The 15,572-nt window shown below is 44.8% G+C and overlaps 2 protein-coding genes across 3 annotated transcripts in view; one reads left to right on the top strand and one right to left on the bottom strand.

The window, feature by feature from the left end:
- The window catches only part of LOC310871531 (formin-binding protein 1-like), a 55,249-nt gene that overhangs the window by 15,168 nt on the left and 24,509 nt on the right, over positions 1–15,572 (top strand). For both annotated transcript variants that reach the window (XM_083783105.1, XM_083783104.1), the window contains exons 7-10: positions 3,583–3,597; positions 3,736–3,864; positions 11,572–11,718; positions 12,389–12,589. In XM_083783105.1, the coding sequence (XP_083639231.1) occupies positions 3,583–3,597; positions 3,736–3,864; positions 11,572–11,718; positions 12,389–12,589 (492 nt within the window). The remainder of the gene's footprint in view (positions 1–3,582; positions 3,598–3,735; positions 3,865–11,571; positions 11,719–12,388; positions 12,590–15,572) is intronic.
- Positions 1–15,572, bottom strand: part of mylkb (myosin light chain kinase b) — a 243,182-nt gene that overhangs the window by 210,030 nt on the left and 17,580 nt on the right. The gene's annotated exons all lie outside the window — the stretch shown is intronic.

The raw sequence follows: 15,572 nt of genomic DNA, 5'->3' as shown, positions 1-15,572 counted from the left end.
TGGCGTTATTGACCCGTTCTGACCTGAGATCAGATTATAACAATGTCTTCTACATCCTGACAGTTTTCTGAAAAAGCTATGTTTCTATGTCAGTCGTTCTTCGACTTTTCAAAAAATAGCAGACCTACAAGACCTTGTAGATCTGCTATTTTTCAATAGCTAAAGCATAGCATAATGCTAACACCAAAAGGGGTTCCCGCCCCAAAATGGGTTAACAGGGACGTGCACACATACACATCAAAGGGGGCTTCAGACCCTGCCCCTTTTACCCGTCTGTAAAACAACTGCCCTTTTACCCGTCTATAAAACAACTGCCCTTTTACCCATGTATAAAACAACTGCCCCTTTTACCCATCTATAAAACAACTGCCCCTTTTACCCGTCTATAAAACAACTGCCCCTTTTACCCGTCTGTAAAACAACTGCCCCTTTTACCCGTCTATAAAACAACTGCCCCTTTTACCCTTCTGTAAAACAACTGCCCCTTTTACCCGTCTATAAAACAACTGCCCCTTTTACCCGTCTGTAAAACAACTGCCCTTTTACCCGTCTGTAAAACAACTGCCCTTTTTACCCGTCTGTAAAACAACTGCCCCTTTTACCCGTCTGTAAAACAACTGCCCTCTTACCAGTCTGTAAAACAACTGCCCTTTTACCCGTCTATAAAACAACTGTTTAAAGACGTAATTTCACGTTCTAGAGGAATTAACGTAATAAGGCCTTTTCTCGGCCCCACCCCTCTCACATTGTTTATATTGTGTTTAGGATCCAAGATGGCCGCAGCAACCAAGAGGGGGTAGGGCGGAGGTGAGGGAGGCGGGGTCGACATACAACCTTACTGGGCTGCGTTCAAGACACTTGCCTTGTGTCTGACACCAGCCTTGTGTCTGAACACATTTTTGATGGATGTGTTCTGCCCCCCTCCCCCTCCCCCTCATCAAACAAAATGTTTGGTCAAACCATATGGGCTTCCATTGGAAATGCATTGGAGTGGCCATTAAACACAGACACAAGACAAACGCAAGACAGGTGTCTCGAATGTGTGAACGCAGCCCAGTAAGACCCCACCCCCTCCTGGTGCTGCGGCCATCTTGGAAACTAAAACACAATATAAACAATGGGAGAGGGGCGGGGCCGAGAAAGGCCCTGATTCCGTGTCCCTGGCTCTCATTCATATCAAACAGAAGTTACTTTGTCAATCTAGCCGAGTTTGACTCAGACAAACACGACATCAGTTCTGGTATTCCACAGGGCTCGATTCTTGGCCCTCTGCTTTTCTCCTTGTACATACTGCCATTGGGCGAACTCATTACCAATCACGGAGTCAATTTTCATTTCTATGCTGATGATACCCAACTATATCTCTCTGTGGCTCCTGATGATCCCTGTGCTTTAGACCCACTGTTGACCTGTCTGTCTAGCATCAAATGTTGGATGAGTGAGAACTTTCTCAAGCTAAATGAGGATAAGACAGAAGTTCTCATAATCGGTTCTAGTGAGCAGAAATAATCAATAATAAGCAGACTTGGCAACCTGACTGTAGAAAGTAGCAGTACAGTAAAGAACCTGGGGGTTATTATTGATTCTGAATTGAATTTTAATTCACACATTAATCATGTTACCAAGATTGCCTTTTTTCACCTTAGAAATATTGCACGAATCAGAGCCTATTTGTCCTTGGACGATGCAAAAACGCTAATCCACGCCTTTGTTTTTTCTCGGCTTGATTACTGCAATGCACTTTTTTCAGGACTGCCTAAGAAAACAACAGACAGATTACAACTTGTCCAAAATGCAGGAGCCAGAGTTTTAACTAGAACTAAGATGAGAGAACATATTACTCCAGTTTTGGCATCACTGCACTGGCTTCCGGTTGTTTTTAGGATTGATTTTAAAATTATTTTACTTGTCTATAAAGCTCTCAATGGTCTCGCACCTTCCTACCTAAATATGTCCCAAACCGCCCCCTAAGGTCTTCCACTGCTGGCCTGCTCGCTTTGCCTAAAAAAATGGCAACAAAAAAATACGGGGAAGCAGCTTTTTGCTTCTACGGGCCGTCGGCATGGAACAAGCTCCCACTGTAACTTCGTCAGGCAGCCTCTGTAGACATTTTTAAAGCTCAGCTCAAGACCCACTTCTACAACATTGCTTTTAATTGATCATTTATTTTTAAGTGGTGCAACCACTTCTACATCCAGCATCCAATGCCCTGTACGTGTTTGTGTGTGCACCTGTGTGAGCAGGAGTGGTGTGCGCATGCGTGAAATTGGAACGAGAGAAGTATGTGGCATGGCTGCCACCTGCTGGACGCAAACGATACAGATAATAAATTGGAATGATACAGAGAAGAAATTGGAATGATACAAATTGGAACGATACAGAGAACCAATAGATGGGAGTTGCACCACTTGGTTCACACTGGTGTGATTTTTTATTTTTTTGTTATTCATGTCCTCACTGTATTGCATTACTGCTTGTTTTTTTAATGTCGTTGTCTTGCTTTTCTTTTATTCTCCATTGTTCTGTAGAGCACTTTGAGCTGCATTTCATGTCATGAAAGGTGCTATACAAATAAAGTTTTATTATTATTATTATCATTATTGATTACCACTAGTGATTATTGATTACCACTAGTGATTATTGATTACCACTAGTGATTATTGATTACCACCACTAGTGATTATTGATTACCACTAGTGATTATTGATTACCACCACTAGTGATTATTGATTACCACTAGTGATTATTGATTACCACTAGTGATTATTGATTACCACTGGTGGTTATTGATGACCACTGGTGGTTATTGATGACCACTAGTGATTGTTGATTACCACTAGTGATTATTGATTACCACCACTAGTGATTATTAATAATAATAATAATAATAATAATAGCTCAGATTTATATAAAATACCCAAAGCGCTTTACATGAGAACATCAGGAACAGACTTTATTAAGAAAAAAGATCAAAGCTAAGACATATCAGGTTAAAAAGATAAAAAGGTAAACGAGGCCTCAACTGGGGAAGGCTATTCTGAAGAGGTGGGTTTTAAGTGAGGTTTTGAAAGAGAGGAGAGAGGGAGCAGCTCTGAGATGGTTGGGGAGTTCATTCCAGAGTTTGGGGGCAGAAACATAAAAGGCTCTGTCCCCCCAGGTACGGTACTTGGCCTTGCGGACCTTCAGGAGGTTAGCTTCGCTGGACCTGAGGGAGCGGGGGGGACATATGGTTATTATTGATTACCACTAGTGATTATTGATTACGACTAGTGATTATTGATTACCACCACTAGTGATTATTGATTAGATGATTACCACTGGTGATTATTGATTACCACTGGTGATTTTTGATTACCACTGGTGATTATTGATTACCACTGGTGATTTTTGATTACCACTGGTGATTATTGATTACCACTAGTGATTATTGATTACCACTAGTGATTATTGATTACCACTAGTGATTATTGATTACCACTGGTGATTATTGATTGTGGCACTTTGAGAAATGCTGCACTACAGACTGCCACTGTTTTCTTATGTCTCTCTCTCTCTCCCTCTCTCTCTCTGTACGCATGCCAGCGCTGTTCAGTGAAGGTACACACACACATGCACACACACACGCATGCACGCACACGCACGCACGAACCAATGTGTTAAACATGTCCACAGTGTTTCAGAATGTGTTCAACATCGGCAAAACCATTTATGGGGTTTGTGACTAACATGTTTCAGGCGCGCCACGCGGCCCAGCAGAAGCAGCAGTCGGCTCAGGAGTCCAAGCAGGATTACCTGACCAGTCTGAACCAGTTCAACCAAGACCAGCACCAGCACTACCACACCCTGATCCCCGTCATCTTCCAGGTACCATAAACCATACCCTGACACCATAGACCATACCCTGACACCATAGACCACACCCTGACACCATAGGCCACACCCTGTTACCATAAACCACACCCTGACACCATAAACCACACCCTGTTACCATAGACCACACCCTGTTACCATAGACCACACCCTGTTACCATAAACCACACCCTGACACCATAGACCACACCCTGACACCATAAACCACACCCTGACACCATAAACCACACCCTGTTACCATAGACCACACCCTGACACCATAGACCACACCCTGTTACCATAAACCACACCCTGACACCATAAACCACACCCTGTTACCATAGACCACACCCTGACACCATAAACCACACCCTGTTACCATAAACCACACCCTGACACCATAAACCACACCCTGTTACCATAGACCACACCCTGACACCATAAACCACACCCTGTTACCATAAACCACACCCTGACACCATAAACCACACCCTGTTACCATAAACCACACCCTGACACCATAAACCACACCCTGTTACCATAGACCACACCCTGACACCATAAACCACACCCTGTTACCATAGACCACACCCTGTTACCATAGACCACACCCTGTTACCATAAACCACACCCTGTTACCATAAACCACACCCTGACACCATAGACCACACCCTGACACCATAGACCACACCCTGACACCATAGACCACACCCTGACACCATAAACCACACCCTGTTACCATAGACCACACCCTGACACCATAGACCACACCCTGTTACCATAAACCACACCCTGACACCATAGACCACACCCTGACACCATAGACCACACCCTGTTACCATAAACCACACCCTGACACCATAGACCACACCCTGTTACCATAGACCACACCCTGACACCATAGACCACACCCTGACACCATAGACCACACCCTGACACCATAGACCACACCCTGACACCATAGACCACACCCTGACACCATAGACCACACCCTGACACCATAGACCACATCCTGACACCATAGACCACACCCTGACAACATAGACCACACCCTGACACCATAAACCACACCCTGACACCATAAACCACACCCTGACACCATAAACCACACCCTGACACCATAGACCACACCCTGACACCATAGACCACACCCTGACACCATAAACCACACCCTGACACCATAAACCACACCCTGACACCATAGACCAAACCCTGTTACCATAGACCACACCCTGTTACCATAAACCACACCCTGACACCATAAGCCACACCCTGTTACCATAGACCACACCCTGTTACCATAAACCACACCCTGACACCATAAACCACACCCTGACACCATAAACCACACCCTGACACCATAAACCACACCCTGTTACCATAGACCACACCCTGACACCATAAACCACACCCTGTTACCATAGACCACACCCTGACACCATAAACCACACCCTGACACCATAAACCACACCCTGACACCATAGACCACACCCTGTTACCATAAACCACACCCTGACACCATAAACCACACCCTGACACCATAAACCACACCCTGTTACCATAGACCACACCCTGACACCATAAACCACACCCTGACACCATAAACCACACCCTGTTACCATAGACCACACCCTGACACCATAAACCACACCCTGTTACCATAGACCACACCCTGACACCATAAACCACACCCTGACACCATAAACCACACCCTGACACCATAGACCACACCCTGTTACCATAAACCACACCCTGACACCATAAACCACACCCTGACACCATAAACCACACCCTGTTACCATAGACCACACCCTGTTACCATAAACCACACCCTGTTACCATAGACCACACCCTGTTACCATAAACCACACCCTGACACCATAAACCACACCCTGACACCATAAACCACACCCTGACACCATAAACCACACCCTGACACCATAAACCACACCCTGACACCATAAACCACACCCTGACACCATAAACCACACCCTGACACCATAGACCACACCCTGACACCATAGACCACACCCTGTTACCATAGACCACACCCTGACACCATAAACCACACCCTGACACCATAAACCACACCCTGACACCATAAACCACACCCTGTTACCATAAACCACACCCTGACACCATAGACCACACCCTGACACCATAAACCACACCCTGTTACCATAAACCACACCCTGTTACCATAGACCACACCCTGTTACCAGAAACCACACCCTGACACCATAGACCACACCCTGACACCATAAACCACACCCTGACACCATAAACCACACCCTGTTACCATAAACCACACCCTGACACCATAAACCACACCCTGACACCATAAACCACACCCTGTTACCATAAACCACACCCTGACACCATAGACCACACCCTGTTACCATAGACCACACCCTGTTACCATAAACCACACCCTGACACCATAAACCACACCCTGTTACCATAAACCACACCCTGACACCGTAGACCACACCCTGACACCATAGCCCACACCCTGTTACCATAGACCACACCCTGACACCATAGACCACACCCTGACACCATAGACCACACCCTGTTACCATAGACCACACCCTGACACCATAGACCACACCCTGTTACCATAAACCACACCCTGACACCATAGACCACACCCTGACACCATAAACCACACCCTGACACCATAAACCACACCCTGACACCATAAACCACACCCTGACACCATAAACCACACCCTGACACCATAAACCACACCCTGACACCATAAACCACACCCTGACACCATAAACCACACCCTGACACCATAGACCACACCCTGACACCATAGACCACACCTGACACCATAAACCACACCCTGACACCATAGACCACACCCTGACACCATAAACCACACCCTGACACCATAGACCACACCCTGTTACCATAGACCACACCCTGTTACCATAAACCACACCCTGACACCATAGACCACACCCTGACACCATAAACCACACCCTGACACCATAAACCACACCCTGACACCATAAACCACACCCTGACACCATAAACCACACCCTGACACCATAAACCACACCCTGACACCATAAACCACACCCTGACACCATAAACCACACCCTGACACCATAGACCACACCTGACACCATAAACCACACCCTGACACCATAGACCACACCCTGACACCATAAACCACACCCTGACACCATAGACCACACCCTGTTACCATAGACCACACCCTGTTACCATAAACCACACCCTGACACCATAGACCACACCCTGACACCATAAACCACACCCTGACACCATAAACCACACCCATTTACCATAAACCACACCCATTCACCAGAAACCACACCCTCATCCCAGAAACCACACCCTCATTCCTGTCATATTCCAGGTAACCACACCCTCATCCCAGAGACCCCGCCCTCATCCCAGAAACCCCGCCCTTATCCCGTTGTCTTCCAGGTGAGACCAGCAGCGGCAGATGGTGTAGATTCGTTTCAGACGAACGAGCGACTAGTCGTTAATTAACCCGTTCTGACCTGAGATTCTAAGAATGTCTTCTACATCCTGACAGTTTACCATTCTGACCTGAGATCAGATTCTATAAATGTCTTCTACATCCTGACAGTTTACCGTTCTGACCTGAGATCAGATTCTATAAATGTCTTCTACATCCTGACAGTTTTCTGAAAAAACTATGTTTCTATTTCAGTCCTTCTTCGATTTAAAAACAATTGCAGATCTACAAGCTCGTAGATCTGCTTTTTTTTTTTTTTTTGGCTTTCGCCTTTATTTAATATTTTCTTTATGGAGCGACAGACAGTAGGCTGACAGGAAATGGGGAGATAGATGGGGGGGGCTGACGTGCATTAAAGGCCGTCGGGATCGGGAGTCGACCCCGCGGCACACTGCCAGACTGGATTACCAGCCAAGGTGCCTGGACCGCTGAGCCACAGCCCAGACCGATCTGCTATTTTTCAATAGCTAAAGCATAACATTAATGCTAACACCAAAAGGGCTTCCCGCCCAAAATGGGTTATAAAGGTGTAGGGAAATGAAAAATAAGTTTTTCACACTGTTAGACCATATCCGTGGTCATCATATGGGCATACCTAACAATGGATGCCAAAAAGAAAATGGGCAAATTCTCATTTCTGTGTGTTTTTATATAAAAAATCCATAAAAATATTTTTTTAACCCATTCTGACAAGTAAAAAAATGTCAGTCGCTCTTCGATTTTTCAAAAATAGCAGACCTACAAAAATATTTTCAATAGCTAAAGCACGACATGATGCTAAAAACACCAAAATGGGTTAATTACTTCCTGAAAATGAAAACGTGCTGCGTGATGACGTGTAGAGATACACATCGATAAAAGCCAATAAAAATGAATCTCACCCGTTTAATTCCCCATATCTGCGCATCGGTGCAGCACAGCTGCTACTGATTACAGAAATCCTCCGTTTTTATTCCCATTCAAGATAACATCCAGACAGTGTATTACTCGGTTTCAACTCAATCATCACGCTAAAATATGTATATCTGAAAACATTACAGGGTAGAAATAAGCCACATAACAGTAAACTGGTACAGCTGGCCGACCATCTGACTTGTAAACAAACACACACCATGCTGCTGCTTATAGCATAGCTAGAGTCCCTAGCTACCGTCCCATCGCCTGAAGGGATGCGACGCTCTGATTGGTTCAGAAACTTCACAGCCGTGTTTTAATGTTGAAACCGTCTGAAACTTCAAAATAAAATGCCCACCATTTCCGTTTCCTATACACCTTTAACAACCAGAGGTGTGCCTTTATTTTGGGGGGGGGGGGGGGGGGGCGATCAATGCCCCTGCAGGCGACTAGACCTGGATTGTGGTGATACTGTTGCTTCCGTCGTACAGTCTGGAGCAACGGAAGCTCTGATCATGAGTCAAATATAAATGCTTCCGTCGTACAGTCTGGAGCAACGGAAGCTCTGATCATGAGTCAAATATAAATGCTTCCGTCGTACAGTCTGGAGCAACGGAAGCTCTGATCATGAGTCAAATATAATTGCTTCCGTCGTACAGTCTGGAGCAACGGAAGCTCTGATCATGAGTAAAATATAAATGCTTCCGTCGTACAGTCTGGAGCAACGGAAGCTCTGATCATGAGTAAAATATAAATGCTTCCGTCGTACAGTCTGGAGCAACGGAAGCTCTGATCATGAGTAAAATATAAATGCCTCCGTCGTACAGTCTGGAGCAACGGAAGCTCTGATCATGAGTAAAATATAAATGCTTCCGTCGTACAGTCTGGAGCAACGGAAGCTCTGATCATGAGTCAAATATAAATGCTTCCGTCATACAGTCTGGAGCAACGGAAGCTCTGATCATGAGTAAAATATAAATGCTTCCGTCATACAGTCTGGAGCAACGGAAGCTCTGATCATGAGTAAAATATAAATGCTTCCGTCATACAGTCTGGAGCAACGGAAGCTCTGATCATGAGTCAAATATAAATGCCTCCGTCGTACAGTCTGGAGCAACGGAAGCTCTGATCATGAGTAAAATATAAATGCTTCCGTCGTACAGTCTGGAGCAACGGAAGCTCTGATCATGAGTAAAATATAAATGCTTCCGTCGTACAGTCTGGAGCAACGGAAGCTCTGATCATGAGTAAAATATAAATGCTTCCGTCGTACAGTCTGGAGCAACGGAAGCTCTGATCATGAGTAAAATATAAATGCTTCCATCGTACAGTCTGGAGCAACGGAAGCTCTGATCATGAGTAAAATATAAATGCTTCCGTCGTACAGTCTGGAGCAACGGAAGCTCTGATCATGAGTAAAATATAAATGCTTCCGTCATACAGTCTGGAGCAACGGAAGCTCTGATCATGAATAAAATATAAATGCTTCCGTCATACAGTCTGGAGCAACGGAAGCTCTGATCACGAGTCAAATATAAATGCTTCCGTCGTACAGTCTGGAGCAACGGAAGCTCTGATCACGAGTCAAATATAAATGCTTCCGTCATACAGTCTGGAGCAACGGAAGCTCCGATCATGAGTCAAATATAAATGCTTCCGTCGTACAGTCTAGAGCAACGGAAGCTCTGATCATGAGTCAAATATAAATGCTTCCGTCGTACAGTCTGGAGCAACGGAAGCTCTGATCATGAGTAAAATATAAATGCTTCCGTCGTACAATTTACAATTTACAATTTAGGCATTTAGCAGACGCTCTTAATCCAGAGCGACTTACATTTAAGCAAGAACAAAAGCATGGGAATACATCACATAAAAGCATGTATCATGAGACATGCGTAAGCTAAGAAGGTAACAGTGGAATATCTATATGATGAAACTATACATACACTATACATAATAAACTATACATATTCACTACTATGCTATACATATGTACTATGGCGTGCTATGACTATATACAATACAATTATAGTGCTGTCTACATAACATGCTATAAGTCTGTGTCAAATGCTATCTAAGCCAACAGAAATGCTATCTAAGGGGTTAGGGTAAGTGCTATGGGCCATGATGGAGTCTGAAAAGGTGGGTTTTCAGGCTACGGCGGAAGATTGGGAGTGATGCTGCAGTTCTGACTGCAATGGGAAGTGCATTCCACAGTTTTGGAGCCAGAAGGGAGAAGAGTTTGGGACGTGTGGAGCGTTGTCCCGGCGTTTTTAGTGAGGGTACTTCCAGTTTCCCTGTGTTGGCTGATCTGAGTGCGCGGGAGGGTTTGTCGTACAGTCTGGAGCAACGGAAGCTCTGATCATGAGTCAAATATAAGTGCTTCCGTCGTACAGTCTGGAGCAACGGAAGCTCTGATCATGAGTAAAATATAAATGCTTCCGTCATACAGTCTGGAGCAAACGGAAGCTCTGATCATGAGTAAAATATAAATGCTTCTGTTATACAGTCTGGAGCAACGGAAGCTCTGATCATGAGTCAAATATAAATGCTTCCGTCGTACAGTCTGGAGCAACGGAAGCTCTGATCATGAGTAAAATATAAATGCTTCCGTCATACAGTCTGGAGCAACGGAAGCTCTGATCATGAGTAAAATATAAATGATTCCGTCATACAGTCTGGAGCAACGGAAGCTCTGATCATGAGTAAAATATAAATGCTTCTGTTATACAGTCTGGAGCAACGGAAGCTCTGATCATGAGTCAAATATAAATGCTTCCGTCGTACAGTCTGGAGCAACGGAAGCTCTGATCATGAGTCAAATATAAATGCTTCCGTCATACAGTCTGGAGCAACGGAAGCTCTGATCATGAGTAAAATATAAATGCTTCCGTCGTACAGTCTGGAGCAACGGAAGCTCTGATCATGAGTCAAATATAAATGCTTCCGTCATACAGTCTGGAGCAACGGAAGCTCTGATCATGAGTCAAATATAAATGCTTCTGTTATACAGTCTGGAGCAACGGAAAATATATCCAGTCAAATATAAATGCTTGTACGACTGAAACTCGCCCAGTGATAAAAGGTTTCTAAACTAAGCGGGATTTAAAAATGCGAATGTTGTTTTTTTGTGTGTTATGGAGTTGTCGTATAGAGTCGTCTTACTCTGTGGCTTGAGTTCTCCCAGTCTGTGCATCTCAAGAACGTGTTGAGAAATGTGAACGCAAATAAAGGTGTGTGTGTGTGTGTGCGTGTGTGCACGTATGCGTGTGTGCGTGCGTGGGCGTGTGTGCGTGTGCGCGTGTCTCCAGCGCATCCAGGACATGGAGGAGAGGCGGATAGAGAGAGTGGGCGGAGCCATGCGCTCCGTGGCGGAGCTGGAGAGGAAGGTTCTGCCAATCGTGTCGCGCTGTCTGGACGGCATCACGCACTCTGCCGAGAGCATCCAACCCTCCATGGTCTGTCCCTTTAATAAGAGCATCCAACCGTCCATGGTCTGTCCCTTTAAGAGCATCCAACCGTCCATGGTCTGTCCCTTAAGAGCATCCAACTCTTCATGGTCTGTCCCTTTAACCCATTCTGACCTGAGATCAGATTCTAAAAATGTCTTCTACATCCTGACAGTTTTCATTCTGACCTGAGATCAGATTCTAAACATGTCTTCTACATCCTGACAGTTTTCATTTTGACCTGAGATCAGATTAAAAAAAATGTCTTCTACATCCTGACAGTTTTCATTCTGACCTGAGATCAGATTCTAAAAATGTCTTCAACATCCTGACAGTTTTCATTCTGACCTGAGATCAGATTCTATAAATGTCTTCTACATCCTGACAGTTTACATTCTGACCTGAGATCAGATTCTAAAAATGTCTTCTACATCCTGACAGTTTTCTGAAAAAGCTATGTTTCTATGTCAGTCGTTCTTCGATAATAAAAGAAAAATAGCAGACCTACAAGCTCGTAGCGCGCCACTCGGTGGCGTGCTACAAGCTTGTAGATCTGCTATTTTTCAATAGCTATAAAGCATAACGTAATGCTTTAAAACGGGGGTTTCCCCGGCCCCAGAATGGGTTAAATTAATAAAGTGAGTCTGGGTGCGCTCGTTTCGTTTCGTTGTTTTTGCAGGACACGCGTCAGGTGGTGGAGGCGTTTAAGTCGGGCTTCGAGCCCCCGGGGGACGTGGAGTTCGAGGACTACAGCGCCACCATGAGGCGCAGCGTGTCGGAGTCCAGCTACCTGGACACGCGCGCGGAGGGGGCGGGGCCTGGGCGCAGGGGGAGGAGCAACAGCCGAGGGAAACTCTGGCCGTTCATACGCAAGAACAAGGTAACACGCACGCACACGCACACATACATACATACACGCCGCACGCACACACACACGCACACACACACACACACTAGGGCATTAACCAAACATGATTTTTGATAGTCGACTCGAATACCATCAAAATCGATTTATAGTCGATTAGTCGGCGGTAAAATATGATATTTATTCCATCCAATCAAGCATTAAAACATTGTGTTCTGAAACAGCCAGCGAGTGAAGCAAAACAGAGCCGGTGAATGCACTCAATGCAGGCCGAGTGGAATAGTACTAAGAGAGTGGCGACACACTTCCTATGGGCTATAGTTCCAAACTTTGGAACTATCCCATTGAGATAGAATGAGCACTTCCGCATTCCATTGTTACAGATCTTACTAGATTACGCTGAATGCCGCTCTGATTGGCCGAAATTAGCTCAGCTGTTTCAAGTCAAAGTTGCAAGTCCACAATAACTCACGGATGGACGCGTTGTGAGCTTGTAGATCTGCTATTTTTGATGAGCAAAACCGTTCTACAGAGCAGCATAGCATGTTACGTTGTTCACAATGTTTGGAGACTGGAGCGGGGAGGAGGAGGAGAAGGAATGAACCATGCAATGTTTTTCATACAACCCTAAATGTTCAACAAGTTACAACCACAGTTCCTTTGGTTTTTAGAAGGAGCTACAAGCTAGGAGGAGGTTTGCTAGCTAGCAGGCTGCCAGGCTATGAATCAGATGATCAACTACTTAACTCCATCGCGAGTCTTTTGCGACTATTAGAACTATGATCGTGCGGCATAGCTGTTTGTTTTTAATAATGCCACACGCGGCACGCCTGGACTTTTGTTGGATAAGCATGAAGAAACATGAAATCACGGCAAGAGCTACTGTAGTTTGACTGTCACCAAACTGGATAATATTGGGCAGAGCGAGGAGGAACTCCTGCTATACTTTACTGTACCGGACGACACGACGACAATCTAACTTGTTGAACAAACTACAGTAATAAACTCACCAATAGTAAAAGTATTTACACACTGTAGTTGTCCCCATTGAGCGTATGAGCCTATGGGGTCGATTTAGGACTTCTATTTTACTTACTTCTATATTACTAATCTAATTACAGTATTATGATCTGGGGGCGTGTAGTATGTCATATTGCAATTTTGGGCATGTTAAGAAGCGCTTTTGACACCCCGCGGAGTGCGCAAAACGGCCTTGAATTAGTCATGGGTGTGTTTAAGGCGTGTTTGAGACGTACCCAATCAACATGTCCGTACTATTCTCTTTACCAGTCAGCTGATGTCACATACGGAATGCGCACTTTGGGGATCGTGGTATGACATTTCTTCAGGCTGGCACCATAGAAGACATGACATGCCTTTGTCACATTTGGGTTAATTATTGTCTCCACCAGGCCGAAGGCATGTGGGGAGAGTATGTTTTGCACTCCGTCCGTCCGTTTGTGTGTCCGTCCGTCCGTCCGTCCGTCCGTGTGTCCGTGAACAGCTAATCTCGGCCACCGTTAACCCGGTCGATGGCAAATTTTGCACACACACTCCCTGGATGCCAACGATGAATCTCTGCCCCAAACCTTCCAGAACGGCCTGTTATAGCGCCACCAGGAGGCCGCTTTGTGCAAAACAAGTTTTTGCACAGTACACCTACAGATTTTGTCCAAACATCACGCAAATTGGTACACACACTCCCTGGATGCCAACGATGAACCTCTGCCCCAAACTTTCCAGAACGGCCTGTTATAGCGCCACCAGGAGGCCGCTTTGTGCAAAACAAGTTTTTGCACAGTACACCTACAGATTTTGTCCAAACATCACGCAAATTGGTACACAGTCTCTCTAGAGCCATTCAACCAAACCGGTCTTTCAGATTTCTCAGACTCCATCCTGATTGGTTAAGATTGGCTTCCAAAGTTCACAGGAGTGCTCAGTTTCAAACAAAATGCTGCAAATCATGAACACATCGCGTGATTTCCGTCAAATTGTGCACCCACATTCCCACTAGGCCCAGGACAAAATGCCACATGAACAATTTCAACTCAGCCTCAAGGTGGCGCTATAACTGGCCGAAAAGTGTTTTTACCTCTAACTGCACGGATCTGTGGATAACCTGGTGGAGACCTGTGCCCAGAAGGGCACTTTTTCTAGTTCCTATTGCACTGCATGCTGTCACCTTTATGCCTCAAAAGAACAGACCCACCTTTCAGATCGGAATGGAATTGCGAGTAGATAGCAGCATATTGGCAAATTGCCATCCATGCGTAATTAATTAATTCGATAACGATAGAACCATGTACCATACAGCGAATGAAAGCAAGATTCCTAAGGAATATGGAGATTTTTACATTTAATAAAACGGTTGAGAAATGAGAGAACCATGAGTGTTTATAGGCTAATATCAACGTTTTTTTATGAAAGACCAAACGGGCTGTGAACTTGAAGAGCTCAATCACCATCCCGACACGGAAGAAATATAGCCTAGTGCATGCATGTATATGCACTGTTGCACTTGCACACAGTAGCCTACACACGCTCTTTATTTGTTTCTATTGAAAAACACCAGTAAAATAACGTTTATTATATTTTATTTCATTCAAGTCACGACGAAGGAATGAGTTGAATGCGTGCTGCGTAATGCTGTGGCCCTGATGGTATGGTCTTCGCTGAGTTCGCTCGTAGCATTTTATTGAAGAAGACTTGAATCGGGTGTGATACAGCATATGAAAGCACATTTCCCACGGATTATAGAGATGTTTTTATTTATTTTTAAGGTTGAGAAATGAAAGAATTATGGCCGTTTCTAATCTCAACATTTTTTTTAAAAAGACGCAAAACTGCCATGTCTCATAGAAACAAGTAAATAGGTCTATAAAAATAAGCGCATATAACAGGGGTCTGTAACCTATTTTAAATGAAGTGCCATGTTTTTATTTTCTAAATAGTGAGTCTGCCATATCCAGATTAATTTGAATGACACCACATTAAA

This window comes from Protomyctophum parallelum (genome assembly GCF_964188405.1).
Source record: "Protomyctophum parallelum genome assembly, chromosome: 15".
Classification (NCBI taxonomy): Eukaryota; Metazoa; Chordata; class Actinopteri; order Myctophiformes; family Myctophidae; genus Protomyctophum; species Protomyctophum parallelum.
Note: the sequence above shows the minus strand (reverse complement) of the source record. Positions and strands in the feature narration are given on the sequence as shown.